The sequence below is a fragment of the Coloeus monedula genome, assembly GCF_965178545.1.
Source record: "Coloeus monedula genome assembly, chromosome: 10".
In the NCBI taxonomy this organism is placed as follows: Eukaryota; Metazoa; Chordata; class Aves; order Passeriformes; family Corvidae; genus Coloeus; species Coloeus monedula.
Genome location: NC_138790.1, coordinates 24,934,003 through 24,960,586, shown reverse-complemented (window position 1 = coordinate 24,960,586; position 26,584 = coordinate 24,934,003). Strand labels below are relative to the sequence as shown.

Below are 26,584 nucleotides of genomic sequence, written 5' to 3'. Positions count from 1 at the left end.
CAGCTGAAACTTTGGGAATCTTTTCCAGATGGGTTTGGGGGTGGATGGGTGCATCCTTCTGGTGCCAGCATCCCTCTCCCAGCCCAGCTTGGAGCAGACAATGGGATTTGGAGGCAGAGCTGTTTCCCCTAATGGCAGTGGGGCCGTGCCAGGTGTGGATGTCCCGGCTGGCAGTGCCGGGATGCTCCTGGCAAAGGCACAGGGATGAGCCTGGGCACAGCTGCTCCAGGCAGGGGCACACTGTGATCCTCAGGGACTGGGAATTCTGAGGGAACAGCTGTCCCTGCTCTGGGCTGGGGGAGGTTTGATTTGGGTTCAGCTCAGGCAGATCCCACCCAGCCCAATCCCTCTGTTTTCCGGGAATGTCAGGTCTGCACTGTCTGTGTGTGCCAGCCAAAACTGGGGAAAATTGTTTGTAGCTGATGGGATTTGCTACAAATCCTCTCCCAGATTGTGCTGCAGAGCGACGAACATTTGAATTTGTGGGTGCTCAGACAAAACCTGATTTCTCTGCTAAAAAGCTCATGTTCTCCATAGATTCTGCAGGCTGGGAATGCTGCAATTCCAAAAGAACCGCTGATTCCTAACAATAGAAATAAATCAAATTGCAAGGAGGCAGCTGGAGCCTCTCTGGTGCTGTCTCCCCACGCTCCTGAAGTGCTGGAGATAAAGTGATGGACACAGGGAATGGGTTGGGTGGGAAGGAATTTAAAGGTTATCCAGTCCCACCCCCCACCATAGGGACGCCTTCCACTATCCCAGGGTGCTCCAAGCCCTGTCCAATCTCTCCTTGGACACTTCCAGGGATGGGGCATCCTCAGGGAAATCCATTCCAGTGCTTCACCATCCTCACAGGAAAGAATTCCTTCCAGTATCCCACCTAACCCTGGCACTGGGAAGCCATTCCCTGTGTCCTGTCCCTCCATCCCTTACTCCAAGTCCCTCTCCAGCTCTCCTGGAGCCCCTTTAGGCCCTGCAAGGGGCTCTGAGGTTTCCTGGGATCCTTCCCTTCTCCGTTCCCAGCAGTGAATCCTTGCTGGGTTCAGCCCTCACCATCAGAGCTCCTCGAAATTCCCTTTTAAGCACTTCTGATCCAGCTCATAAATTGTCCAACTGAAATGAAGCCTGTGTGGTACCACTGAGCCTCCCTGGATGGCTTCCATGGAAAAATCTGCTTGTTTTCCATATGTTTGGTGGCTTTTATATCACTGGAGAGTTATAAATACTTGGGTGGCTTCAATGAGTGCCTGCAATTCCCTGGGAAGCGTTTGACACGGGAGGAATCGGGATGGGAAATCGCTGTATCCTTCTGTTCTGGGTTTTTAGGGAAGGGAAAATCCTGGTTTGGTTGTGTGTTTTTATCCCAAATCAATCTCTGATGCTTCGGGGGGGGTTGTAAAGGTGCTGCTTGGAAAGGTCTCCAGAAAATTCCAGGGAAAAGGGCATGGAAAAGGGAAGGATGTTGGGTCCTTAACCCATTGGAGGTTTATCCCCTCTTGGAGCACAGTAACACATCCAAAATGATGGAAAACCCCTCGGTGTCCTCTTCCTTAAATAAAGAAGGAATAGTGCAGAGCATTATCCATGGATGTAATCCAAACAAATACTCTCTTTTCCAAGCAGATGTCGAGTATTAACTGATTAAAAATAATCACTTTTTTCTTTATTTTTCTTGCTGGATTTAAAGCTAGGGAAAGCTTTAGCTGGGCTTAAAGAGGAGCTAAATCCCTCACTCCCAGGAAATCATCAGCAAATCGAGCTGAAATCCCGGGATGCTGGATATAATTCCTGCTTCCAAACAAGCTTGCTGTGCTTGGGAAGCCTTTGGGAGCCCAGCAGGACCCTCCTGGCGTGCTGGGGGGGCTGGATTGGGGCTTGTTCCCTGTCTCTGCCTCTGATGGGTGTTCTCCCTGAGAATCATCATCCCAGAGGATTCCATGGAGCTGCTCCAGAGCTGGAGCCAGGCTGGGAGAGCTGGGGGTGCTCACCTGGAGAGGAGAAGGCTCCAGAGAGAGCTCAGAGCCCCCTCCAGGGCCTAAAGGGGCTCCAGGAGAGCTGCAGAGGGACTGGGGACAAGGCATGGAGGGACAGGACCCAGGGAATGGCTTCCCAGTGCCAGAGGGCAGGGCTGGATGGGAGATTGGGAAGGAATTCCTGGCTGGGAGGGTGCTGAGGCCCTGGAATGGATTTCCCCGAGGATGCCCCTGGATCCCTGGCAGTGCCCAAGGCCAGGTTGGACAGGGTTTGGAGCAGCCTGGGACAGTGGAAGGTGTCCCTGCCCATGGCAGGGGGTGGAACTGGGTGAGCTTTAAATTCCTTCCAACCCAACCCATTCCACGATCCTGCAATTCTCTGAAAACTGGGACAAAACACATTCCCAGGTCTTCATCTCCTCCCTGATTTTCACCTGCTCCAAGCTCCGACTGCGTGTTTATTTTGGAATTAAAAAAAAACAAACCCCAAACATTAATTGAGCCTGGCTTTTGTATCAGCCGAGTGGGTTGGCCGACACCAGCCTGGAAAATAAACCTTCCCACCTGATAAGGCCCCTCTGGGAATGCCTGTGGGCAGGAAAGCATTCCTGGTGTTTCCAGCAGGAATTCCACCTCTGGGCTGCCTTGCTGCTGCTCCTGCTTTTCCCCCTCCCCGTTCCCAAGCTTTGGGATGATGCCCTTGCAGCTGGGGGGGATCAGGCGCAGAGCACGACACGGGTGTGGAAAAATAAATGTGTGGGACAGAGGGAAATGCCAAACGCGTCGGGAAAAGGGCTGGACGTGAGTAATAACCCGGGATCCTTCCCTTCCTTCCCTCCCTCCCACGGCTGCCCTCGGTTCCAGGCGCTGGGAATGGGAGGGATCGGCTTCCCTGCCCAGCGTTATTCCTTTGAAGGAGCGTTTTCCCCAGCGGGAATGAGGATGGGAGAGCCGATAACCTCCCGGTGCTCCTCCCTCCGCCCTGTTAATGATTTCCTTGGAGCTGCGGCAGCCAGGGAGAGCAGAAAGCCTGGGAATTTCCTGCCTGCCTTTGCCACCTCAGGCTGCTGGAGAGGGACAAGGCTTGGGATGTGCCAGGCGCCTCCTGTGAGCTTAAGAAAGGGAAAAAATACCTAAAAATGTCAGCACAGAAGCAGAAATTCTATGTTTTCCCCCAGAACTGGAGACACCAGGTGTTTCCTCCTTCTGTAGAGGGATAATTAAGGAAATTCCATTGTTTCAGTGGAAGAATTTGAGTGCCTGGTAAAGCTGAGCTTTCTGTCTCTGCGTGTCCGTGGGTAGGGATGTGCTGCCTGTGCCATGGGATGGAATTCCCGGTGTCCTGAGGCCCTGGGGACATCCAGGAATCAGGCCTGGCTCATTCCTGGTGCCCACCCCACCTCCAGGACAGGCCCTGCCCGGAACAGCACCTTCCCAATCCCTCTGGACAAGCCCTGGAGGGGTTTGAAGGGAAGGGTTTTTCTCTCCAGTGTTGTGTCAGACCCTCTGGAGATGTTCTCCTGGGACTTCTGAGCCACACATTCCTAGACCAGAGCTGGTCTTGGGGAAAACTTCACGAAAACTTGTCTGGATCATCTCCCAGGTGGTACCAGACACCCTCAATTAGGGGGTGCCTCGTTAAGAAATGGAAAACAGGCAGGGCAGGTATTCCCTGGGTTACTTTTCCCAGCTGAGAAGAGGCTGTTAGGGGTCCCAGAGGTTTTCCTGGAGCTTCCCACTGGGTTGTGGCTCCATGGAAAGCAGCAGCCTGTGCTCATCCTTCACCCTGGAGCATCGTTTCCTGTTGACCCACCTGGAAAACTGCCAGGAGCCTTTCCCTCGGTTTAATCCCTCTCTGCTTTAATCATTACCTGCCTGCCCATCTCGCTCCTGCCGGGGAATGCAAATGGAGCTGGAGCAGAGGAGCAAATCCAGAGGTCGAGGATAATTCCTGGTCTTTTCCACCTCCACGGCTGGCTCCATGTCCTGGGGGGAAGAGCCTGGCTGGGAACAGGTGGCTCCCCTGCAGCAGGTGACCGTGGCTCTCTCTGGGATCATTTTTCCAAAGGGAAAAGCTGTTCATTCCTAGGGGGATGCCCCTGTGCCAGCCCAGCCCTGGGAGTGGGGAGGCTGGCACCAAGCTCTGAGGCACCACTGGAATGGTGGCTTTGCAGCCTGTGGGAAGAGGGAGGGAATTTGGGGAGTTTTCCTGAGAGTAAATGGAATTTGAGTTTGTGTGAGTTTGAGGGAGCTGCTTTTAGCCTGCCACGGATCCTCCTCCAAACAAAGCCAAGGTTACGCAGTAAATTGCGGAGCGGGGCTGGTTTATTTTGATGAATTTTTATTTTGATGTCTGCTTGAATGGGATTTTCTGCAGCGCCAGGAAAAACCAAGGATGACTTCACCCTCTCTTAAAAATTTATGCAGAATATATTAATTTTTTCTTTTTAAGTGAAGTATCTTTATTTTTTTTTTCAAGCTCTGCTGCTGCAGGGGAGAGAGAGCACTGGGGAGGAGGGTCTGAGGGCTCTCTCCACCCGTGCCCCAGCTGCACAGCGACTCCAGGGATTCTCCATCCATCCTCCCACAGCTGCTCCAGCCTGTCTGTGCTGGTGGGAAGCTGGGAAAGCTGGGGCAGGGTGATGATCCCACAAAGGCCTTTTTTTTTTCTAGAGGCACATCTGGTGTGGGGAATCAAATCCGAGCTGCCCTGAGCAAGTGTTCCTGGATTTCAGTCATGTGAATCCTTGAACAGCTGGGCCTAGGAGTAGGATAAATCCCTGTTTGCTGAAGGAAAGGAGGGGAGGCATGGAATTTCTGCTGTTTCCTGCCTGGCTGGGAGTGCCCAGGACATGGTGTGAGCCCGAGCTGTGACCCCACCGTGCCCCTTGGATGAGCTTCTTTCCAGACAAAACAGGGATTGAAGATGACATTTTGTGTGTCCTCGCCCTCCAGCCATGGCCAGGGCCAGACTCTTGTAAATGAGGGGATGTTTGGGTTCATGTTGTGGTTGGAAAAGACCTCCCAAGATCACCCAGTCCAACCCCAATGCCTGCTAAACCACATTCCCAAGTGCCCCATCCACTCGTTTTTTGAACCCTTCCAGGGATGTGACTCCACCACAGCCTCTTCCAATGCCTAACCCATCCTTCAGTGCAGGAATTTCACCTGAAATCCAACCTGAGCCTCCCTCCCCTGGCGCAACTTTCGGCCTTTCCCCCGTGTCCTCTGGCTCTCCCTGCCCCAAGCCAGGCCGGGTGGGGCCGGGGCCAGGTGGGCGCTGGGGCAGAGCTCCGCTCCCTCCCTGCCGGCTGCACGAGGTAAAAATAACCGGGAATGTAGGGCAGAGCCTCTCCCAGCAGTTCCCGCGCGGGGTTTCCGAGGCAGCAGGCACAAGGAAGGTGTCCGGAGCTGTTACCTCAGGGCTGGCTGGTTTTGGGTGCCTCGGGGCCGCGCTCCATCCCTCTCCGGGCCGGTCCCGGGGGGCTCGGGGGGGCTGGAACTGCGGCTGCCGCAGCATCGCCGGGGCCGGCGGAGCCTCCCCGTGTCCAGTGGGGGTTTGAGGGATTTTTTTCCCCCCTCCTGGAGCGGAGCGCGGCCGCAGCGGCCCCGCCCGGAGCCCCGAGCGGAGCGGGCGGAGGCGGCCCCGGCCCGGCCCCCCCGAGCTCCCGGGGCCGCCGCTGCGCAGGCGGAGCAGCGCGGCCGCATCCATCTTCCCGGGCTGCCTCCTCCTCCTGCCTTCTCCCCATCCTCCTCCTCCTCCTTCTCCCCCGCCGGGGCCGCGGCGGCTGCGGGCGCTGCCGGCGGGGCGGCAGCGGCGGATGATGCACCGAGATGGTTCACCAGGAAAATTGCTCCTACCAGGTAAGGGGCGAGAGCGGCCTGGAGCCCAGCCCCGGGCAGCTCCGGGCAGCCCCGGGCCAGCCCCGGCCGGAGCCAGCCCCGGTGTGTGGCACCCCCGGGGGATACGGCAGCGCGGGGCCGCCGCTTCGGGCTCGCACCGAGCACCCCGGGGCTCGGCAGGCAGAGCAGCCCCGGGGCTTTTGTGCTCGCCATGTGATGCTCGGAGGCGCAGCGGGGCCGGGGATGCGCTGCCCACATCCCGCTGCCTGCCCGGGCCCCGCTGCCCGCATCCCTCTGCCTGCATCCCGCTGCTCTCCTGCCGGGATAAAACCGCTCCCTGGAAGCGAGAGAGCCGCGGGATCGCGCTCCCGGAGCTGCCGCAGCACAGGGATGTCTGGTTTAGAGCATTTCCTGCGCTTCCCACATTTCACGAGTGCGAGAGCTGCCTGCAGGATGGTGATTCACCGGCTGCGGTCTGCTCGTGGTTCCGCAGGAGCTGGGCATGGGGGTGTTTGTGAGCATCCATCACGGCCGTCCCCGTCCCCCGGGGGTCCCCGTGTTTGGGGAACATCGCGATTATTTTAGTGGCCAAAATGAGAGCTGGGCTGGGCTGGGGTTGTGGCTTCATTTCCCTCCGAAGAGAGGATGGGTGCTGTGGGTGCACCTGCACGGGAAGCAGCTCACTGGGGGCTCGGTGGCGCTTTTAGGGGCTCGGTGGCGCTTTTAGGGGCTCGATGGCTCATTTAGGGGCTCGATGGCACCGGCGGATTATTAAATGCACCAACATCTGTCCCTCTGGCGCGGCGATGCTGAGAAATGCCTTTGCCTACGTGCAGTGAGGGTGTTTCGGAAAACCCCCATTCCCAAACATTCCCAGAGCCGGACCCTCAGCAAGCAGGGCCTTGCCCGGACCAGCGCCCCATCCTTGTTTTTCCTCCATTCCCGTGTTTAATTCCAACTTCAAGCCGTGCTTTCCAACAGAATATCTCAAATGCAAAATACCTCATGAAGGGAAAAGATATGAATCAGAGAGAAGAGTTGAAAGGATTTTTCACGGAATGTTTTCAGTCTAGCAATTCTGGAAGGGAATTTCCACTTTCGGGAAAAAATATCCTGGGGATTTTTTTCTTTTTTTGCCCCAGCCTTTTGATTTCCCGGCAGCTCCGAGCCTGTTGCTCTGGACAGCCGGGATAAATGGTGCCATTGTTTGGGAGCAGCGGATGTTTTCCCAGCATACTCAGGAACGCACGGGTTAAAGGTTGGGCATTGTCTCCCGGCTGGAAGCGGCTCCGGGGGGTGGGATGATGATGGTGATGATGATGATGGTGATGGTGATGATGATGCCGAGCTGCGGCACAGGCCTGGCCTAAAATCCCTGGGTGTTACTGCGACAGCGCTGCCGCCTTTCCCTGCTTCCATCCCCGGCTTGTTTATGGATCGGTGCCCTCCAAACCCATAAATATTAGAAGGAAACCAGCCAGAAACCACACAAATCCTAAGAAAAAAAAAACATCCAGGGAAACATCTTTTCAATTTAAATCTGTTCCCAAACCTTTCTAGGGCGCTGCAGAGATTAAGAGCAACCCCAGCCCGCTCGCAACCCCATTAACCCGAAGGCCGAGCTTTAATCCTTTTGTGGATGGCAGTCCCGGGGTTTGGGATCACACTGGAAGGCAGCAATGATGGGATTTTGGTGGCTGCCCGCGGGAGGGGGTGGCAGTGTTTAATCTGCTCTGCTCCCTCCTCACACCCCTTTTTTGGAGCTGTTAAAGAAACTAAAAATAAATCAAAGAGAGGAACAAGCCAGCGCCTGGGAAAACTTGAAAAGGGGTTTGTTTTGAAGGATTCTGGCAGAAAAACTCTGATGTGCCCAGGTCACGGCTGGGCCACCAAATCCGTGGCAGGGAGGGAGCTGGGAATGGGGCAGGTGCTGAGGAAGAGGAGGAAATTCCTGTCGTGTGCCATTCCTTGCCTCAAATCCCTGATTCCCCCAGAAATGGGCTGGGAAATGCAGGTGGCCCTGAGCTCTGCTGGGGTTTGGATTTGGCTGAATCAGGTGAATTCCTTGAATTTAGGCCAGATCCTCCATGGTCTGGAGGTCCCAGCATCTGTTGTCTTTTCCACGGATGCATCCTGGAATCAGGCTGGATGTTGATCCATGCCATGGATTTTCCTCTTAGTTTTGTTTCTTTTCCTATTTATTCCAGTTTATTTCCCTATACTGAACATTTCACGTAGGGCTCTGTAATTCCTCCTGCAGTCTGACCCAGAGAACCTCTGCTGGTGCCCACTGAGCCATGTTTCGTGAGCTCCTGAGCCCACATGGAATAAAAATCCAGCGTGCAAATCCAGGCTTTAGCCCAGAAATAAAGGTTTTATTCTGCTGCGTGGTTCAGCTGGGCTTTACTGGCCCTCAGCCTCAGCCAGGCCTCCAGTTTGCTTTGTAAATCTGCATTTTCAGCGGGTCCATGGAGCAGAGCTGGGCTCCTCAGCCTCCTCCTGGCTCTATCCATGGTTTTTTGCCATCACTGTGCAAGTGGCTGATGTGTCTGAATCATGGATTTTTAAATTCCCGACTGAAAGCAGAGAAGGCAGGGGCACCCAGTGCCCGTGCCTGAGGCAGGAGCCTCCCAGTTGCCCCTGGGAACGGGATTTGGCTCCGTGTTCTGGCACCAGGCACGAGCTGAGCTATCTGCTGGCAGCAGGGTCGCTCTGGAGATGGTTCCAGGCTCCACACGTGCGAGGAAAATTAAGAAGGAAAAGAGATCTGAGGAGAAAAGGGATTTTATTGGCTTAGAAATTGTCTCTGAGGTGGGGCAGGGGGTGTGGTTGATCCTGCTTGGATCTGTGGGTTTTCCTGGGATGTGAGATGTGTCCAGCTATTGGGATTGACTTTGTCTGTCTGTTTTTGAGAGGGATCTGTTGGGTAACCCTGTGGCAGGGAGGTGCTGGTGTTCCTGTGGGGTGGGAAGGTGCTGGTGCCACTCTGGATCAGGCTGGAAGCCCCAGGGATGGACCGGGCAAGGCTGGGTGCCCCCCACCCCTCCCAGGATCCCACTGAAGCATAATGGAATTAATCCATAAAATTCACAGGCTTAAAATGCAGAGTGCTCATTAAAAAAAAAAAAACAAAAAAAAAAAAACCCAAAAGAATTGGAGACTTTATGAGGTTTCTTTGGTTTGATCTCAGGAGGGGTTTGGAGGGTCCCGAAATCAGCTGTGGTCATCCTTTTCTTTAAAGTGAGTGCAAATTCTGGTGGCAAAATATAACCCCGAGGGACAGGCCTTGGGGAAAACCCCAGATTCCATGAAAATCCAGTGTGGAAAAGCTGGAGAGCTGCTGGCCTGGCCCCTTGCCCATGGAGAGAGGCTGCAGCCTGGTACAGCTCCGTGCCACTGCCCCACATCCACGGCAGTGACAATAGAACAGAGCCTTTGTCAGGGAGCTCTGGGGCCTTGTTTGGACACAGATCCCAAAAAAAGGCTCTGCCAAGTGGTGGAAAAAGCACTTGGAGTGTGCTAAAGCTCAGGGAAGCATCACCAGAGGGAGGCCTTGGGCCACCTCATCCCGAAATTTTATAGACTTACAGGTGCCTTGTGTTGAGAAGGGACAGGTGGGAGAGGTTTACTCCAAGATTTGCAATAAAATCAAGGTTTTGTGGAATGGAATCGCAGAATCCCAGAATAGTTTGGATTGAAAGGGGCCTTAAAGCCCATCCCCACAGGCAGGGACACTTCCCACTGTCCCAGGCTGCTCCAAGCCCCATCCAGCCTGGCCTTGGATGCTTCCACGGATCCAGGGGCAGCCACAGCTGTTCTGGGAATTCCATTCCAGGGCCCCACCGCCCTCCCAGGGAGGAATTTATTCCCAATATCCCATCTATCCCTGCTCTCTTTCAGTTTAAAACCATTTCCCCCTGTCCTGTCACCCCGTGCTCTTGTAAAGAGTCTCTCCTGGTAGTTCTGGCAACTTGAGATTCCATAATCCTGGAATTTACCTCCACCCTCTGTCCTGGGTGCTCCATGGCCACGAACACGATTTGGGCAGCTTGGAGGGCTTTCCTTGATCTCTGCTGGGAACTCAGGGGCTTCCTCTCCTCCCTTGGGATCCAGTGGTGTTTGGGAGCTGATCCCAGCAGGAAGGGGGGATTCCTCCCCTCTGGAGCACACCCCAGCCCTGGGGGGATGTCACTGACCCCAGCAATGCTTTTACACTCAGGAAAGGAGAATTTTGCTGCTTTCTTGTCCTTGAGCCATCGGGGCGTGCTCTGAGCACCCCAAACTGGCTGTGCCCTATTTCCTCGCCTCACTTGGGGATGATTTAAGCACTTCCATGCCCATCCCGGCATTCCTGGCAGTGCTGGCTCCATGTGCTCCCATCCCAGGAACCCCCCAGCTGACCTGCTCCAGATTTTGCTGCTTTGAGCTTTCTCTTCGTGCTGGAAAAAGGAAATCAGGCTCTTCCCCCTCCGGCATCGCTGGCGGCTGCTGCAGGAGCTGCGCCCATGGAGAGGGGAGTGGGATCTGCATTCCTTGGGCACTGATGCCAGCATGGAGCCCTTTTTGGGGATGTTCCAGGCAGAGGGCAATGGTGGCCGTGGGTCAGGCAGCCCCTGGGGAAGCGGCTGAACACCAAAGGGTTTGGTCCCTGCACTGAGAGAATCCCCAAATCCCTTTCCCTTTGGATATCCCGCATTTAAATCGGCCTTTTCCAGCACGGGGGTGCCCATCCCAAGGGAGCAGGTGCTGGCTCTGAGGAGGGCCCCAAATGTGCCCCCAGCCGGGGTTCCAGGGGTGCTTCTCAGCCAGGTCTGGGGTTTCTCCCGTGGCCTGGAATAGCTCCTGGATGCAGGGTTTTCCCTGGAGACTGGGATCAGTTCTGGGAATGCCCTTCTGCAGAGTCCTGGCGCTTCCCACGAGGGCAGGGCAGAGGTGAGCTGGCCTGAGAGCTGGGATGGCGGACAAAACATCCTGAAAACTGCGGGTGACGAGGGTTGAATATATTTATTTCTATTTCTGGCTTCAGGGTTGTGTCACTTCCTCCCCTTGGAGGTGGCTCTGGTGTCACTTTGCAGGGGTGGGCACCGCAGCCCAGCCAGAGAGGGGACGTGGGGACATCCCCGATGGATGAGGACAGGGTGATGCAGGGTTGTCACAAACCGGGAGGGGACTCGTGTGACAAATCCCAGGCTCAGCCCCGGCCCGGGGCTCCTGGCCACCACATGCTCCCCTGGGGCTGTGCCATGATTTATTTATTTGGGATTTATTGTGTCAGGATCCATCCCCATCCGGGAGAGGAAGTGGATTTAGCAACAGCAGGAAAAGACACAATGAGTCAGCGGCGGAGGGGAACTGAAAATAAGGAAATATCCAGAGAATGACTTTGTTTCATTTGGGAATTACAGTTGCAAAGCACGATCCAGGGACAAGAGTGGAATTGAACATCTATTGTTGCTGGTTTTTCCCTGATAATTCGGAGTAGATTTGTGCTGGGATGCATCATTTGGGTGTTCTTAGAGCTGGGAATTTAGCTGGAATTTGCATTTGGGGTGGAATGATGTCATCATGGCTTGGATATCTCATTAAATGTTGTAGGGCAATTAAAATTATTTATCTGTAGTGTTCCACCAAAAATCAGGATTTTTCTTGCTGCTGTGCCAGGTTGTGAGGAGAAACTGTGGCATAATTCCATTTTCCTAAGGATTCCTTTTGGGAATGCCTGCCCTGAGCTGTGCTCTGCCTCTCCCTGCTGCTGATCCCGACAAACCTTTCCCACTGGGATGGGATCTCGGCAAGGACAGAGCGGGATTTGTGTGGGAGGAGGTCGGTGGCGGCGTTGGGAAGCCCGGGTCTCCAGGCAGGAATGCTGGAGGCAGGAGCTGGAAGCTCCAGATTTGGGGGCTGCCAGTCCCCCCAGGAGCCAGAGCTGGAGTTTTTGGGGATCCCCAGGCTCTGCACACCCACAGGTATTTAATTCCAAGAAATCGAGGATTTTTTTGCACCTGCAAAAGCCGATTTAGCCAGGAAAGAGCTCCGTGGGGTCCTTGCTGGTGGGGTTTGCGTGGAGCGAAAATTCCATCTCGTGGTTCCCATCGCTGCCCCTCCTGTGATGGGTGGACCGGGACCCCCAGCCATGGCTGGGAATTCACCGGGATACCTTCCCTGGGGAAAAGCCCCAGGAGAAAGCCCCTTGCTCCGGGCGGGCAGCGCTGCCAGGCCGGGATTTTGACACCAGACACCGGGATTTTTCCTGCCCTTGTTCAGGCTCGGGGTTATTTTTATCCGGCGCTGGCAGTGGCTGCAGAAGGACGCGGCTTCCCAGCCCCGCCGAGCCTCCGCTGCCTGGGGCTCCCTGACTTTATTTGGGAAAACCAAGGTGCTCCTTGGACTGCCGGGAGCAGAGAGGTGCTGGAAAAGCATCCCGGCCTGGGAAGCGCCTGTGGAGCGAGCCCTTCATCCCATGGTGGCGGCTGGCGAGGACTGAGATGTCCCTTCGGGATCGGGAGCGATCCAGCGGCCGCCTGAGGAGCCGGGAGCGAGGGAGATGAGCCGGGAGGGGGATGATGATGGAATGGGTGACGTCATCAGGAAAGCAGCCCCGCCGCCCGGGGAGGGGAGCTATAAAAAGGTAAGGGACAAAAAGGGACAGAAAGGGGCCTTTGTGTGCCACCAGGCGGGACCCGCGGGAATGCTGCGGGAATGCTGCCCAAATCCCGCCCAGGCCGGTGGGATTCGGGGGCTGCAGCAAGGGAAACTCCATGGTTTTCGAAGTGCTGGCACAGGGCAGCAAAGCTAACTCCCTCCTTGTTTCCCTATCTCCTGGTGATAAACAAAATACCAGGAGAAGTTTCCAAAGGCATTGTCCTACCTGGAAACCCCCGGGATTTTAAAGCAATTCGTGACATGGCTCAAAACACACGAGTTTGACTTGGGGTTGCTTTTATCCCGTGGGGAAAAAAAAAAAAAAAAAAAAAAAAAGGAGATAAAACCACGTTTTCTGTGGTTGTCATTTGTGTGTAAATCCCAGAATAGCCCCTGTGCTGGGCAGAGATAAAACGAGGCACTGCCTGTGGCTCTGGGACTTTAAATATAGTCCTGGTCCAGGGCTGGGAATGACAGAGCTGGGCAAAAATAGCCCTGGTGGCCTGGCCGGGTGTCCCAGTGCTCCTGCTGGGTATCCCAGTGCTCCAGGCCAGGTATCCCAGTGCTCCTGGCCAGGTATCCCAGTGCTCCTGGCCAGGTGTCCCAGTGCTCCTGCTGGGTGTCCCAGTGCTCCTGGCCAGGTGTCCCAGTGCTCCTGCTGGGTGTCCCAGTGCTCCTGCAGTGTTTGGTGCCGGAGGATGTGTGGGGAGGGATTCTCCCTCTCTGCTCCCCTCTCCTGAGACCCCTCCTGCAGAGCTGTGCCAGGGCTGGAGGCCCAGCAGGAGGATGTGGAGGTGCTGGAGAGAGTCCAGAGGGATTCCATGCAGCTGTTCCAAGGCTGGAGCCCCTCTGGAGCCAGGCTGGGAGAGCTGGGGGTGTTCACCTGGAGAAGGGAAAACTCCAGGGAGAGCTCCGAGCCCCTTGCAGGGCCTAAAGGGGCTCCAGGAGAGCTGGAGAGGAACTGGGGACAAGGCATGGAGGGACAGGACACAGGGAATGGCTTCCCAGTGCCAGAGGGCAGGGCTGGATGGGAGATTGGGAAGGAATTGTTCCCTGGGAGGGGTTGGGGTGGAATTCCCAGAGCAGCTGTGGCTGCCCCTGGATCCCTGGCAGTGCCCAAGGCCAGGTTGGACATTGGGGCTGGGAGCAGCCTGGGACAGTGGGAGGTGTCCCTGCCCGTGGACAGGAAATGGGATGAGCTTTGGGGTCCCTTCCAGCCCAACCCATTCCAGGATTCTGGGATATGTTGGCCTTTTCCCTGGAGCAGCCACAGCCAGACCTGACATTGTGTTCTCATTCCTGGGCTCCGGCACAGGTGGCTGCTGCCCTTCCGAGCAGGAAGGTCAGGGGGAAGAAGGAAAACATCCGCCCTGGATTGTTCTGTTTTCCCTTAAAAATCAAAAGCAGCTTTTTTCTTTAAAATCACTGTGAGAACTGAATTGTCCTCACTCTGCACAGAGCAGAAATGCTTTTATTTTTTGAGTCAGTGCCAAAATACACATTTAAGTACCACAGGGTTATGCTTTCCTTGGAATTACCTTTGCATTTTGAGGATTTGTCCATTATTCCTTCTATACCAAGCCAGAATATTTGATAGTCAACCCCCCCCCTTGCTGTTTCCCTTCTCCATTTATATTTTTCCATCCCCAGCTCCGGATTTCAGCTGTCAGGTAATTTATCCAAAGCCTAAAGCCCAGTTCCCTCAGGTGTATTTTATTCCTCAGTAACTGCTCCCCATTTTATAATAACAAATAGGACTCTTGATTTCTGTATGGTCGTTACCCTGGGCCTGCCTTGGAAAATGGGATCTTCCCAGCTCAGTCCTGGGAGCAGAGTTATTTAGAATCCTCAGTAATGACCTGGTGGAGAAAACAAATTGCACATTGATTAAATGTACAGATGTCAGCCTGGGAGCAGCGGGGCCTGGTGGGAAACAGCAGAATTAAAACAGATCTGGAGAGACAGATCCGTCGGGAAGGAGGGAAAATGTCCAGTTCTGCCTGTATTTTAATGGGAAAAGAGCAGCTTTTGGTGCCCACGGAGGAGGTGGGGATGCCAGAGGAGGGAGAGGTCCCAGCTGGAGTGGAGGCTGGGCAGGAGGAGGTGGGGACGGGCTGTGGGCGCTGGATTTTGCTTGGAGCACAAGGAAAATCAAATTTAGACGGGAGGATGTGGGAGAGGATCATCTGAGCTGGGAAAGGGGAAATTTCCAGGGCTTGGTGGAATATTGGTGCAGTGGCACAGCTGTGGGCATCCTGAGATGGGCAGCACGAGGAGCTGGCACCAGCCTCCCTTGTTCTGCTTCCAATCCGTTAAAAATTATTTTCCCTCATTTTTCCTTATTTTTTTTTCCCTGATCTGCCGTGCCCAGCAGGGCTGGCTATTTTTAATCCTAAATCCGTCTCCATGTAGGTATTTGAGGTATTGATTATTGAAACCTAAAAACACAATGGTCTGGTAGAATTTCAGAGACCTGGAGCTCAACCCAAAAACTCAGTACCACTTGGTGTCGTGGGATTTCTTTTATTATTTTAAGGATTTGAAATAAAAGGAGTTAGGTTGTAAATGAAGTATTTAGGGAAGGGATTGACAATTTAATGGGCAGGGTAATAATGTGTGTAATCAGCACTGGAGCTGGAATTAAATCATTAGTTATTTTAGGTTAATAATTTGCATTTTGTCACACTTCTTTGTACAAAAAGGTGCTTTATTTTTCCTGGGGTGGGATATGGGAAGCACAACTCCGTGAATTAACCCCATGGAAGCAGCCCAGCCCTGCCTGCAATGTTTCTTTTTGCTGTGTTTTCCGGATTGGGGATTAAGTGTTATTTTGTAATTAAATGTTTGAGGCCTTCCAAGTGTTCCTTCCATCAATAACTTCCTGAATTTGTTGTCAGGGGTGGCACGTGATCCATTAGTGACAGACTCTGGGGGGGATTTTGAATCTAGATCTGAGATTTGCATTGACTGCGCATTGATTACAGAATTACTGGTCAGGGATTAATTTCAAATCATTGTGTTGATTGCTATTTTAAACCCCCCACACATTCTATTTCTATATCTATTTCTATTTCTATAAATAGAAATATATAAATAGAAATAGAAATATATTTCTATTTAGATAAATATAAATATAAATATATATATATTTATGTATAAAAATCCATCTTAAAACCCAGGGATAATTTGATGACCACCATCAAAATCCATCCCTGGGCACGCTGGCAGGAGAGGGATTTGTGTGGGTTTGGAAGCTGCTCAGGGAGGTGGAAGATGCTGATGGGGGTGGCTGTGTGTGGATATAGGTACAGGTATTGGCGAATATATAGGGAAGTATCTGTCAGCAAGTTTGGGTTGGAATCAGATGATCTTTAAGGTCCTTCTGAACCCAAACCACTCTATGATTCCATGTGGAGAGAGATGCAATTGGAGATTCCGGCTGGGATGGGCTCTGTGGTTCACCCAAGCGTGGAATGCTCGGGAGACGCTGAACATCTGAGCGTGGTGGTGGGGCTGGTGGGACACATCCCCTTCCCGTGCCCTGGCCTGGCCAGAGCTCATCCCTCCCTGTCCCTTCCCAGAGCTCATCCCTCCCTGTCCCTTCCCCAAACTCATCCCTCCCTGTCCCTTCCCAAACTCATCCCTCCCTGTCCCTTCCCAAACTCATCCCTCCCTGTCCCTTCCCAAACTCATCCCTCCCTGTCCCTTCCCGAGCTCATCCCTCCCTGTCCCTTCCCAAACTCATCCCTCCCTGTCCCTTCCCAAACTCATCCCTCCCTGTCCCTTCCCGAGCTCATCCCTCCCTGTCCCTTCCCAAACTCATCCCTCCCTGTCCCTTCCCAAACTCATCCCTCCCTGTCCCTTCCCAAACTCATCCCTCCCTGTCCCTTCCCGAGCTCATCCCTCGCTGTCCCTCCCCTGCAGGCCCAGAAGAATGAGCGCGAGTCCATCAGGCAGAAGTTGGCTCTGGGCAGTTTCTTCGACGATGGCCCCGGGCTCTACACGAGCTGCAGCAAGAGCGGCAAGCCCAGCCTGTCCTCCCGGTAAGCCAGAGCCCAAAACCTCAGGGCAGCCTGGGAAGTGGGAGATCTCTCTGGTGGAACATCCCAGGATCATCTCTCACTCTTTGCTTTCAGCCTTATTCCTGAGTTTTCCTTGTTTTCTTTGCAGCGCTTGTGTGTTATGTGAATACTCGTAAATGATGTGGGGAAATCCTCATTTCAAAGTGGGTAGAAAGGTATTTGGATGTTTAGGGGATAAAAGAAATGAGGTGAAGTTTTTTGGATGAGGTTTCCTTCAGGTTTTCATTCAGGATTTGGAAAAGGTGTCCCAGGGGAGCTGTGGCTGCCCCTGGATCCCTGGAAGCATCCAAGGCCAGGTTGGACAGGGCTTGGGGCAGCCTGGGATAGTGGAAGGTGTCCCTGCCTATGGCAGGGAGTGGAATAAGATGGACTTTAGGGTCCCTTCCAACCCAAACCTTTTGGAAATTCCAGCCTCCATGATTCTGGGATTCTGTGATTCATGCTCAGAAAGCACCAGAGAATGGACAAAATAAGCTCTAACATGGCCTCCTGCCTCCCTGCCACATCCCCAAGCTCTGCTTCAGACATGGCTCCATCCCTGGAGCTGCTCATGGGTTCCTCACTAGGATTTTTAAGATTTTTGCATCAAATACACTCCAGAAAGTCCTGTTTGTGTTCAGCTGGGTGAAGCATCAAACACCTCCCATGCTGGGAGCAAAGCTCTGCCTGTTGCCATGGAGTGGAAGAAGAAAGGAGTCTTAGGGAGGCAGGAATCCTGCTGTTCCAGGGGACAGGTACAGTTGTGGAATTAATTTGAGCTGCAGATCATGTGAAAGGGAAAACAGCTTTGTGTGTAGTTACAGCTGAACCAGGAGCTGCTGTCTGATAATTAGAGCACGGCTCTAATTAACACAGCTCATCAGGGTCTGGCAGCTGTGCTCCCAGAAATTGCCAGCTGTGCCTGAAGGCTTTGGTGTTTGTTAATATTTATAATCCAGGAGAAGTATTCCCTGTTCCAGGACCTGCAGGAACCTTTGCAGGACGTGGCTCCCATGTTTTTGTATGGAATTATAGAGCAGGATCGTGGAATGCTTGGGTTGGAAGGGACCTTAAAGCTCATCCAGTTCCCTATCCATGGGCAGGGACACTTCCCACTATCCCAGGCTGCTCCAAGCCCTGTCCAGCCCAGCCTGGAACAATTCCAGGGATCCAGGGGCAGCCACAGCTGCTCTGCCAGGGCCTCATCTCCTTAACCACAAACAATTATTTATCCTATTTATTTTAGGGTAGTAGTAACTAATAAACTCCACAGAAATAGATGGAAAATGGGAGTTTGCTGTTCCTAAGGACCAGTACAAGCTCCCACCACACTGGGAATGAGGAATAACAGGCAGCAGGATGTGGAGGATTCCCCATCTCCAGCAGGTGGTGATGGATTGGGATCTCTCACCTGGAGAAGTGCTTTTCCCTTCTCTCAGCCTGCACTGGGATGCCCTTCCCTGATCCACTGTATCCAGAGAAAATCATTCCTGGGGAGGGAAATTGGGGTGGGGTTAATCAGTCCCAATCCAGCAATGGAGCAGGAGGGTCTGGAAAACACCGGAATAAACTTTTGTGTTACAGGAGTGTCTGGGATACAAACAGTGAATAAATAATTTCCACCACTGACAAAATACTTTATAATATATAATACTATGTATGTTAATTCTATCTTTATACTTTTCTCTTTAATTTTTTTATTCTTTATTTGCCAATAATTTATGAACTTTTTATAGCAACACATTCCATATCTTCTGTTGTGTTTTACATAGTTTATTTAATGTAATCAGAGCTGAATAATCAAAAAGAGTAATGATATTCCAAAATAATGATCATAAAAAGGAATCAAAAAACCTCTGCAGCGTGGGGGTAATTCTGCAGTTTATCAGCAGATGGTGGTAGCAGCCCTGGCATTAAGTGACACTGAGTTCCCAGTGCCACGCTGAACTGGTCACCTGATGAACTGGTGACCCAGCACGGGGCTGGTGGCAGTCCCAGCCCCAGGGGACAGCGGTGCCACCTCTCCCTGTCCTCCCCCAGGTTACAGAGTGGGATGAACCTGCAGATCTGCTTTGTGAACGACAGTGGCAGTGACAAGGACAGCGATGGCGATGACAGCAAGACAGAGACCAGCCTGGACACGCCGTTGTCACCCATGGTGGGTCTGGGAACTCAACCCAAGCCACAGGGAATCCATGAGGAAGCTGATCCTGTTAAAATAGCAACTCTAAACCCCAGAGCAGCATTTTCAGCCCTCAGTAAAGTGCGGGATGCTGAGGGACAGATAAGAAACACCCCTGGCTGCTGTGGACCTTCACATGAAGGTTCCTTCTTCTTCCTTCCTGCCTTCCTGCCTTCCTGCCTTCCTGCCTTCCTGCCTTCCTGCCTTTCTTTTTGGCCCTGAGAACAATCAGGGAATGGATAGGAAGTGGTATCAGCTCCCAGCAGCTTCCCTCTCTTTTCCTGCTTGGATATGACATTCCTTAGTGGATACACCACCACAGCCCCAGGTGTTTCCCTCCAGCTCAACCTGTGTGGCCTTTCAGCACCTACTGATCTGCTGGCTCCTCTTTCCCTTCAAAGCCCAGAAGCCCTATCTGGGAATCACTCTGATTTTCAAAGATAATCTTGCAGATTAAGATAAAAAAATAAACCCATGCTCTTCACAGTTCTGTAGAAAAGAACACAAAAGTAGGTCAAACTTTGCTGTGGCTTCTTTGCTTCCCCAGAGCAAGCAGAGCTCATCCTACTCCGACAGAGACACGACGGAGGAGGAGTCGGAGTCCCTGGATGACATGGACTTCCTCACCAGGCAGAAGAAGCTCCAGGCTGAGGCCAAGATGGCCTTGGCTATGGCAAAGCCCATGGCCAAGATGCAGGTGGAGGTGGAAAAGCAGAACAGGAAGAAGTCGCCCGTAGCGGATCTTGTGAGTGGGGCCGGGGGTGACCCCAGGGGGGACTCCAGCCCTGGGACATCCACACCACCGGTGGCTCTGGCTCACAGGGATGAGAGACATGGGGAGGAGAGGTGGAGAAGGGATTGGCCTCAGGAGCTGGAAGGAGTTGTGGGAGCAGGATGGGTGCAGGGAATGGGATGCTGGAGGTTGGTGCTGCCTTGAGGCCGCTCATCCTCTGAGCTGGAGTCTGTTCATCCCATCCCATCCCATCCCATCCCATCCCATCCCATCCCATCCCAACCCATCCCATCCCAGAGCACTCCTGCCTTCGTCCAGGGCTGTCACCATCACCCTCACCCCCCATTCCATCAAACATTCCTGATCCTGGTCACCTTGGGCCCAGTGTTGTGTTGATGCTTGGCCTCCATTTGGTGGAGTCGTTGCTGCCTGTTTGTGAGGGGGGGATGCAAAACTGAGGGGACAAAATGCTCAAAAATAGAAATAATTGGAAGAAAACAGTAAAATGCTGGAAGGAAACACTAAAATATTGGAAGGAAGCAGTAAAATAGTGAACATTTCTTTCCAGCTGCCACATATGCCTCATATCAGTGAATGCCTGATGAAGAGAAGTTTAAAACCCACTGACCTAAGGGACATGACCATCGGGCAGCTACAGGTGATAGTCAATGACCTTCACTCACAGATAGAAAGTAAGTGGTAATTGCTTAATTATTCTGGGGTCAGTCTCCTTTAATTAAGAGCAGTTCTCTGGGATAAACGTAAATATTCTCAGTGGAAAGGGCTGTGCAGCCCTGGGCAGTGATGGAGTCCCCAACCCTGCAGAGATTCAAAAGCCCTGTGGATGTGGCACTTGGTGGGGAAAATCCCAACCTGGGGTCCCCCCAGGACATCCCAAACTCACCCCATTTCTCCCTGGAGCAGGCTTGAACGAGGAGCTGGTGCAGCTGCTGCTGATCCGGGACGAGCTGCACACGGAGCAGGATGCCATGCTGGTGGACATCGAGGATCTCACCAGGTGAAGCAGGAATTTCTCTCCCCTCACAGCTCCCCATTTACCATCAGCAGCGTGTGGGGCTTTTCTTCCAGCAGAATTCTGGGACTAAAGCTTTTGCCATCCAGGATATTGGGAAGGAATTGTTCCCTGAGAGGGTGGGAAGGCCCTGGAATGGATTTCCCAGAGCAGCTGTGGTTGCCCCTGGATCCCTGGCAGTGCCCAAGGCCAGGCTGGACAGAGATCTGTCTTTGCCATCAGGAGGGCTGGACAAGGGGGAGAACTTTGGAACCACTTAAATATTAATATTTAATAACTGCTAAAACAAAAAGCCTTGCAGGATATGGGCAGGTTCCCTAAAGGACTCCATCCTCTGGCAGCAAGGCTCAGGAAGCATTTTCCTTTGGGATGACTGGGGATGCGCTTCTGAAATAGAAAGTGTTCCAAAATATTCTGAGTATTTTATTCAGAAGTGTAAAGATGTGGGATGAAAGGAGCTGGGAAAGAAGAGGCCCTGGGTAGCATCAGCACACCAGGACTGTGATTCCAGACTGAAGCATTAAAGCTCAGAAAAAAAATGAAGAGCAAGTGGTGAGGGAGAAGTTTGGGATGGGAGCTGGAGCTGTGTCAATGCCACCTCATATCCTGGGATCTCCTCCTGTGTTTTGGGAAGTGCTTTGCTTCCTCCCTGCAATTCATAAATGGCATTTTTTGGGAATGGTGGGGCACTGGCTGTTCCCATCCCTCTTTTTTTGGGGGTAGAGGCGTTGGCCATCCCTGTGGGAAGGAAGGGAAAAATCCCAGCTGCCCCAAACCACTTTGGGGTTTGGAGAAACCCAAAGGCCTGGCCCTTCACCCATCCTCCTGCCAGGAAGGAGCCCCGGCAGAGATCCGGAAAACTTCGTGTTTTCCTTGGGAAAACACAATTCCCAGCTCGGTGCCGGAGCAGATGGGTTGGGTTTTCCATCTTTTCCTTGGCACAGGGAATAACAGCCCCTCCCTGTCCCCAGACACGCCGAGAGCCAGCAGAAGCACATGGCAGAGAAGATGCCAGCCAAGTGAACCCCGGAGCGCCCTCCTCCTGCCTCTGTCCATGTCCAGGGAATTCCAGAATTCCAGTGTTGCTCATTGACCATGTCCGAAGCTTTCTGTCCGGTGATTGGCCTCTGCTTCTTAATTTATTTTAATTTTTTTACTCGTGCCACTAAATATCAGGCATTTTAATAATAATAATAATATTATTACAGAAACAAAGAGAATTGTACAGTACTTATAACATTATAAATCATGGGCGAGAAGAGAGGGTAGTTTAACTTTATTTTTTGGTTGTTTAGAGATTTTTTTGGGTTGGATGATATTTTACCTTTGACTACTTTTTTATTCTTCACTGTAGTTCTCAAATAAAGAACCTGTTCTTGACGGTGCTATTCAAGTCAACAAAAAATCCATGCCTGCCTCGTAGTGACGTCGTAGCTTTCAGTAATCTGTACATTTTACTCAGTTCTCGACCTTTTGGGAATGTTGACTACCTGACATTCATTTTTAGGTGTGCTATTAACACTCGGTGGGGTGCGGAGAGTTGGAAGTTTTCTGTATAAAGCTGTAAAATAAAAATTACCACCATTGTTTCCTATGCCACGTCTGTTTGTTGCTGGTGGATCCTCCAACAAAATGTGCAATTTATCATCACCAGAAAGAGGCTTTTTTTTTTTTTTTTTTGGCCTTGCTGATCACATCAAACTGAGAGAAGAGAGGGTTTTTGCAGAGTTATTTGTTTGGAAGTTCCGAATTCTGTATCACATGGACTTCAAAGATTCTTCTATAACACTGAGCCCCAAATCTGTGATGGTTGGAAGCAGCAGACACACAGCCCAGGTGGGTATTTTTTTATATTTTATTGTCTGGGCTGAACATTTAAATGAAATTTTAGAAAGAAAAAGAATAATCTATGTTAAAAACCAGGCAGCAAATTAAATGGATTAAACGTGGAATCCCTCACTCTGCCTTTGGGGGAGGCTCAGAGCTGAGTGCTGGCCGTAGGAGAGGGGACACTGGCACACAGTGAGTCCATCTCCACCCCTCCTTTATTGGATTCCAAAGCTGGAAGAGCCCAGCCAGCCCTTCCAAAGCCCCAGCCCGGTGCTCCCAGCAGCTTTTTACCTTTTAATTCTCCTTTCCTTGGGGGCAAATCCATCCCAGCCAAGGCTCTGCCTCGTGACTTACTCAGGGTGTTTGCAGAAAGCCTCAGCTGCATTCCAACTTCATCCCCTGCCAGGAATGTCTTTTATTAAAGGACTTGTTTTTTATTAAAGGACTTTCCCCCCCCCTTTTTTTCCCAGAAAGGGCAGGGCTGGAAGCAGCCCTGGAGGGGTTTGGGGGGCTGGGATGGGGGGTTGGTTTAATTTAGGGCTGTTCTGCCTTTCCCAAGGCTTTTCCAGTGCTATTCCCTGTCCCACAGCTCCCACGGGGATGGGATCCCGTGTTCTTGCTGGGCAGTGTGCCCTGAGTGGGATCAGGGAGCAGAGGGATGGATTAGGAGCCCACACCTGCAGCCCACATCCACATCAACCCTTTTCTTCCTCCCTTTTAAATCTGTGCAGAAAATACACAGAAATGTGGGGTGTTGGTTTCCCTGCAGCCCTTGGGTGGCTTCCTGCATGTGGGGAGAGCTGCTGGGTTTGAATTTTCTCTCCAAAACCCCAAATTTGCAGTGTCTGACCCCAAAACCTCTCCGTGGGTCCGCTGCCTCCCTCGGAAGCAGCCCTGGGTCTCAGGGAGGAGCTGCCTCCTGCTGTATTTAAAGCATGAAAAGCCCCAAACACACAAAGTTCGCTCTCAGCTTTAAGGAAAAAAAATTTTTAAAAAGAATAAAAAATTAGTGAAATAATCAAGAAAGCCCCTGGCTGCTCCTGGGGAATCCCACAGCTCCCCCTGGCACCATCCAGCTCTGGAGCACCGGGATGAGGCAGCCAGGAAGGCTGGAATTCCATTCCCTTGCTAAGTACCTTTGACTTGCTGGAGAAAATTTGTCCTTCTACTCACCCTCTGCTGGTTCTCCCCCTCCTGTCCTGGGGGATTGGGTTTTCCCTGGAAAAAAATCCTGTTCTGGGTCTCCTTGGCTCCGTGTCCCACGTTCTGAGGGGTGCTGTGGGTGGGGGCAAAGCTGGAACTGATGGATTAAAGGATATTTCCAAAAGAGAAGGGTCTGGTGTGGTTTCTGAGCAAGATTTTGGTTTTGTGGTTTATTCCTGGGTCTCGGTCCTGCTTGGAGCCTCCTGCATCCTCCTGGGTGGGATTTTGATTCCCAGAAAAACATAAACTGTCTCCCACAGGTGGTGGATCCTCCAGCTGGCAATTGTTTTCCTTTTTGTTGTAGGAAAAGCACCTCCAAAACTCACCAAAACCACCTGGCTGAGGCAGCAAAAACACCTCCCAGCCCTGCTTCCTGCTGTGGGAATGGAGATCCCACAAACCCCACATTCCCAGCTCCCTGCCCTCCACGCAGCTGTGGAAATCCACAGGGAATATATGGGATTTTTGGGAGCCCCATCCTTGTGGAGAATTTGTTGGGTTTTTTTTTCAACTTAGCTTTAATTTTTAATTTTGTTCTTATTTTTTGGATGCTTTTCTCCCATGAACGGGGCATTTACAAGGTTCCACTGGTGAATCTCAGTGTTTGGGACCCCAGAGCTGAATTCCCCACTGGAGTTTCAAAGGGAGAAGATCCCTGGGATGAGCTCACAGGGACAGTAAGAAGCAGCTTTTGGTATGACAGCGGCCACTGCTCCAGGCTGGGGACTGGGATTTGGCACCCAGCCCCTGGATCCAAGGAATCCCCGTGCCCAGTGCCCCTTGCCTGGAATTTTTTTTTTTGGGGGGGGGGGGGGGGGGGGAATGTGTTCATTTGGAGAAAATGTTCAGAAGACTTAAAAACCAAGGAAAGCTGAGAGTTGGATGGGCTGGACCAGGGTAGGGATCATGGGATTCCAGGATGGTTTGGGAGGCAAGGGAGCTTAAATCCCACCCAGTGGTGGGATTTATCCATGGGCAGGGACACCTCCCACTGTCCCAGGCTGCTCCCAGCCCCAGTGTCCAGCCTGGCCTTGGGCACTGCCAGGGATCCAGGGGCAGCCCCAGCTGCTCTGGGAATTCCAGCCCAGCCCCTGCCCACCCTCCCAGGGAACAATTCCTGCCCAATCTCCCATCCAGCCCTGCCCTCTGGCACTGGGAAGCCATTCCCTGTGTCCTGTCCCTCCATGCCTTGTCCCCAGTCCCTCTGCAGCTCTCCTGGAGCCCCTTTAGGCATTGGAAGGCCACAGTTTGGGATAAGGGATGGGAGCAGAGCCTTGTGAAGCTTGGAAATCATTTTGGATTTTTTATGCTGCCTGGGCAGGGCAGGAACTGCTCCTTGGTGTTCCCTGTCCTGTCCCCACCGTGCTGCCCTCCAATGCCCCTTTCCAGAGTCAATCCTGGCCATCCAGGAGGAATTCTCCTTGCTTTTCCTCGCCTGCTTCCAGCTGGTCTCACACCACAACATTCCTTAACATTTTTAGGTCTCATGCTAAACCCATGGGTGCCTGAAGAGTCTGAACTGCCGCACTGAATAAAAAATAACCCCAAACCATCCTCATGCCCGAGATGAGGCCCTGCTGACGTGGATTCCATCACCCCTGGGAACTGGGATGAGCTTTGTGACCCAGCTGCTTCCTGTCAGGGAAGCCCTGTGGTTTGGGTTCCCCTTTTTGGGTTTTTCTGCCCTTTTTTGGCTCCTCCTCCCCCCTCCCCCCCCATCAGCAGGTCCTGGGTGTGCTGAGCAACATCTGCCCACACACACGGGCACCACCATGGAGTGGGAGCAGGGAAAAGCAGGGAAGCTGTGGCTGTTCCATCCCTGGAAGTGCCCAAGGCCAGGTTGGTCACTGGGGCTTGGAACCACCTGGGATATTGGGATGGGGGAAGGTGTCCCTGGAATGGCAGGGGTGGGATGAGAGGATTTTCCCAACGTCCCTCCCCAACCCAAACCATTCAATGATTCCATAAAAACCACACACATGGCCTTTCACTCTTCCTTTTCACCCTCCAAGGGAGAAGCACTAATGAACTTGTGATAATTAAGCCTCTTGAAGGCTCAGATGACACCCTTGGGATGGGGGGACCCTCTCTCTGGGTGCCTCCTGCCCCAGCCCGCTCCAGGACATCCCTGCTGCTTCTCCTGCCTTCCAGGGAAGGTGAAGAGCTCGCAGATTTTCCCTCTCCGAAGCAAAGCCACCCTTCAGCCCCAGGGCGGCTCCGTGGGCGGGAGCTGAGTTCCGCTCCCGCTGCCCCACATCCCACGGCCCTTCCCACCGAGTTTCTCTTCCCTCTTACCATAAACCAAAGGAAAGCCTCATGTGCAGGGCCTCGTCCTCCTCCTCGGCTGCTCCAGGGGTGCCCAGGGACATCCCGCATCCCACAGCAGCAGGAATTCCAGGGGCTTTTCCAGCCGGGATCAAATGTGCTGCTAAAGCCTCTTTTCCCGGTGCCTCGGTGGGATCAGCCCTTCCCTCTTCCCTCAGATCCACCAGCAGCTCCTTCCCAGTGGGGAAGTATTGCTTAAAGTCTCTTGGCTGTGGAGGAAAGGAAAAAAGGATCGATGCAAAAGGATTTGCCCCAGTTCTCGGTGGTGCAAACTGTCCTGACCCGTCCCAGCCTCTCCTGGTCCATGGATTTTAGTGTTTGGGATTGCTGATGGCGAAATTGCCAGGGAGGACTGGGAGCAAAGCCCAGGCACCACAACGATCGTGTCCACAGCCTCCTGCCCCTCAGCTTCCCAAGGGCAGCACGTTTGGGGGAGAAACTCACCTTGAATGGAGACCGAAGTGTCCCCATCCGTCTGCAAATGGGAATTGCAGAGTTTTACTGGATCTCTGGAGCCGTTTCCAGGCAGCTCAGCTCTCCTCTGCTTCCAGGCAGGGCTGTGGGAGGAGGAATTTCCCCAGGGGCTCTCCCCATCCCGCTGTGGACAAAGGACTGATACCCCCCAGACACTAGTTCGGAAAAATCCCCTTGGATGTTCAGGGATTTTGCTGGAATAACCAGTCCTGGCTGAGGGGACTGACCCCCAAAGCAAGGATAAGAGCTGGAAATGGCTCTGCAACTCCCAAACCACACAGAGAT

The 26,584-nt window shown here is 52.8% G+C and overlaps 1 protein-coding gene across 3 annotated transcripts in view; it reads left to right on the top strand.

Moving 5' to 3' along the window:
- LOC309576403 (schwannomin-interacting protein 1) overlaps positions 1-22,061 on the top strand; it is a 36,418-nt gene extending 14,357 nt beyond the window's left edge. The window contains exons 1-7 of one of the 3 annotated variants that reach the window (XM_082287685.1): positions 5,768-5,837; positions 16,383-16,501; positions 18,560-18,677; positions 19,249-19,446; positions 20,003-20,126; positions 20,359-20,452; positions 21,439-22,061. In XM_082287685.1, the coding sequence (XP_082143811.1) occupies positions 5,808-5,837; positions 16,383-16,501; positions 18,560-18,677; positions 19,249-19,446; positions 20,003-20,126; positions 20,359-20,452; positions 21,439-21,490 (735 nt within the window). In that variant the 5' untranslated portion in view covers positions 5,768-5,807 and the 3' untranslated portion in view covers positions 21,491-22,061. Of the gene's footprint in view, positions 1-5,767; positions 5,838-12,112; positions 12,445-16,382; positions 16,502-18,559; positions 18,678-19,248; positions 19,447-20,002; positions 20,127-20,358; positions 20,453-21,438 lie in introns of those variants that run through there. The other 2 variants (XM_082287684.1, XM_082287683.1) reach the window with 2 other exon arrangements.
- Positions 22,062-26,584: the final 4,523 nt, after the last annotated feature.